The 2,345-nt window shown below is 45.8% G+C and overlaps 1 protein-coding gene across 1 annotated transcript in view; it reads left to right on the top strand.

The window, feature by feature from the left end:
- The window catches only part of LOC104513209 (FCH and double SH3 domains protein 2-like), a gene marked incomplete at both ends in the record, with an annotated part of 43,606 nt that overhangs the window by 4,253 nt on the left and 37,008 nt on the right, over positions 1 to 2,345 (top strand). The window contains 1 exon segment of the mRNA XM_010156489.1: positions 1,817 to 1,912. Coding sequence (XP_010154791.1) covers positions 1,817 to 1,912 — 96 coding nt within the window.

Genomic DNA, 2,345 nt, shown 5'->3' with positions numbered 1-2,345 from the left:
GTTCTCCTCTGGACTCGCTCCGGCCAGTCTATATCCTTCTGATCTTGAGGGCAAGGGTCGTGTTACATTTGTACATCATAAACGTCTTATGTTGTGTGCTGGGGTCAGTGTTCACATGTATCACAGCTTCACTGGGTGATGGGGGTTGGAAGGGACCTCTAGAGCTCATCTAGTGCAACCCCCCTGCCAGAGCAGGATCCCCCAGAGTAGATCACACAGGAACAAGTCCAGGGGCTTTGGAAAGTCTCCAGGGAAGGAGACTCCACCACCTCCCTGGGCAGCCTGTTCAGGGCTCTGTCACCCTCACAGGGAAGAAGGGTTTCCTCATGGTCAGGCTGAACCTTCTGCTTCCCAGTTTATGGCCACTGCCCCTCGTCCTGTCACTGGGCACCACTGGGAAGAGCCTGGCCCCATCCCCCTGACACCCACCCTTCAGATACTGATAAGCATTGATAAGATCCCCCCTCAGCCTCCTCTTCTCCAGCTGAACAGCCCCAGCTCTCTCAGCCTTTCCTCATGGGGAAGGTGCTCCAGGCCCTTCATCCTCGTCGTGGCCCTGTGCTGGACCCTCTCCAGTAGCTCCTGGTCCCTCTTGCGCTGAGGAGCCCAGAGCTGGACACAGCACTCTGGGTGAGGCTCTAAGGACTGTCTGAAGCCTGGAGCTGCTTAACAGGACGGTCTCGATGCCGTGGTCAGCGCTGAGCATCATCTGAAGCTGCAGATGATTCCTCCTTTAGTATTTTCCAAATTTCTGTTTATGGGAATTCCTGGTGCAGACTCCCTGTCTGCCTTCTCTGTATGTTTTCTACCCATTTGAATGTGTTTATGTTCAACCGCTCAAATTGGTGCAGTAATTATGTTCTTTACTGTTTTAAATGAGTGCATTATTGGCCCTGGAGGACTATTTACTTTCTTTAAGTGAAGATTAATTTTTTACAGTTCAGTATTTCAGTAACACAAGCATCAACATTTTGGTACATTAGAGAGCATGTTGTACCATTGTACATACAGTGTAATCAGAATTCTTGGTTGTAAACAACGCTGCTGCTATTTCTGGATAAATACCGTCTTTATTATACACTTCTGTATGTTTAAACCCTCAGTTTTGTAGTAGATTTTTAGAATTTCATGCTGCTATTTATGAATTTTCATCAATTGAAGCAGTGAATACTCTCCAGAGTTCTTCAACCCGCGATACTAATGTTTCTTATTGCAATCACTGAGTTGTTCTTCATAAATATGTGTAAATTGTGATGTAAGGAATTGGTTTAGGGATACGTGTCATGCTCTCTGAAATGCATCATTAAACAAATTTAGCTGGAGTAGGTTTGGTTTAGCAAAATGCAAACTATGAGAGTTTTCTCTGCAAGGGATTGAATATAAAGAGATGAACTTTGCAGCTGATTTTGTATGCATTGCTCCAAATAGTCTTTTCAGGTCCTGCAGCTAATGATCTGTGTAAAAATAAGACATTTCAGCTTAAGAAAGAGCCATGTATAAGAAATTATCCACAAGAGGAGAGAGAAGTATTTATGGTAGTGACACCACATGCTGTCTACTCAATAGTTGGCGCTTTTTTCCCCATTTTTCCTTTGTGGGTTTTTTTTTTATGGTTCATGGCAGGGATTTTTTAGCTCTTTGTCCTGTGTGTGTCCTACCAGTGGCTTCTGAATAACCAGGGCTGCCCAGCAGCAGGTCCTGTATTCCCTTTCGTTGCGTTCAAGGTTCTGTCTCTGCAGTATCGTACTGATTGTGCCGCGGCGTGTTTTCCGGTTTACCACATTCCGGGTGTAAACGGCATTTGTTATTTTCTCAGGTGGTGCGGGATTACAATCTGCAGCTGTTCTTACAGGAGAACACCGTGTTTCACAAACCCCAGCCCTTCCAGTTCCAACCAAGCGACAGTGACACTGTAAGAACCCTGCTGAATTCCTTCATTTCTTTGCTCTCGCTCTGGTTTTACGATTGTTGTGATAGAAGGGTAAGAGAATAGTGCTGACTCGTATCTCAGTCTGGATTAACTTACGTTTTTGGAAAAGAAAGGGAAAGTGTCCTGATTCCATCAGCTCTGCTGGCAGTAGGTAGGTCATCATAACAAAAGCATCAAACAGGCTCAACGTCATCCATGGAAGAGCAGAATCCTTTTCCTTCCAGATTGTGCCTGGCAGTCCTGTGTTTCTGTGCGTTCGGCGTGGTTCTTACTACACTCTGTTAGCTTCTTTTTTCGTGCTGGTGAGATTTTCCTAACATTCACTAATACTCAGCTACAACATAGACTCACAGAATGGTTTGGGTGGGACGGGACCTAAAAGCCCACCCAGTCCCACCCCCTGCCATGGGCCGGA

The sequence above is a fragment of the Eurypyga helias genome, unplaced genomic scaffold, assembly GCF_000690775.1.
Source record: "Eurypyga helias isolate BGI_N326 unplaced genomic scaffold, ASM69077v1 scaffold788, whole genome shotgun sequence".
In the NCBI taxonomy this organism is placed as follows: Eukaryota; Metazoa; Chordata; class Aves; order Eurypygiformes; family Eurypygidae; genus Eurypyga; species Eurypyga helias.
The sequence above is the reverse complement of the archived record's forward strand: the minus strand, read 5'-3'. Positions and strand labels throughout refer to the sequence as shown.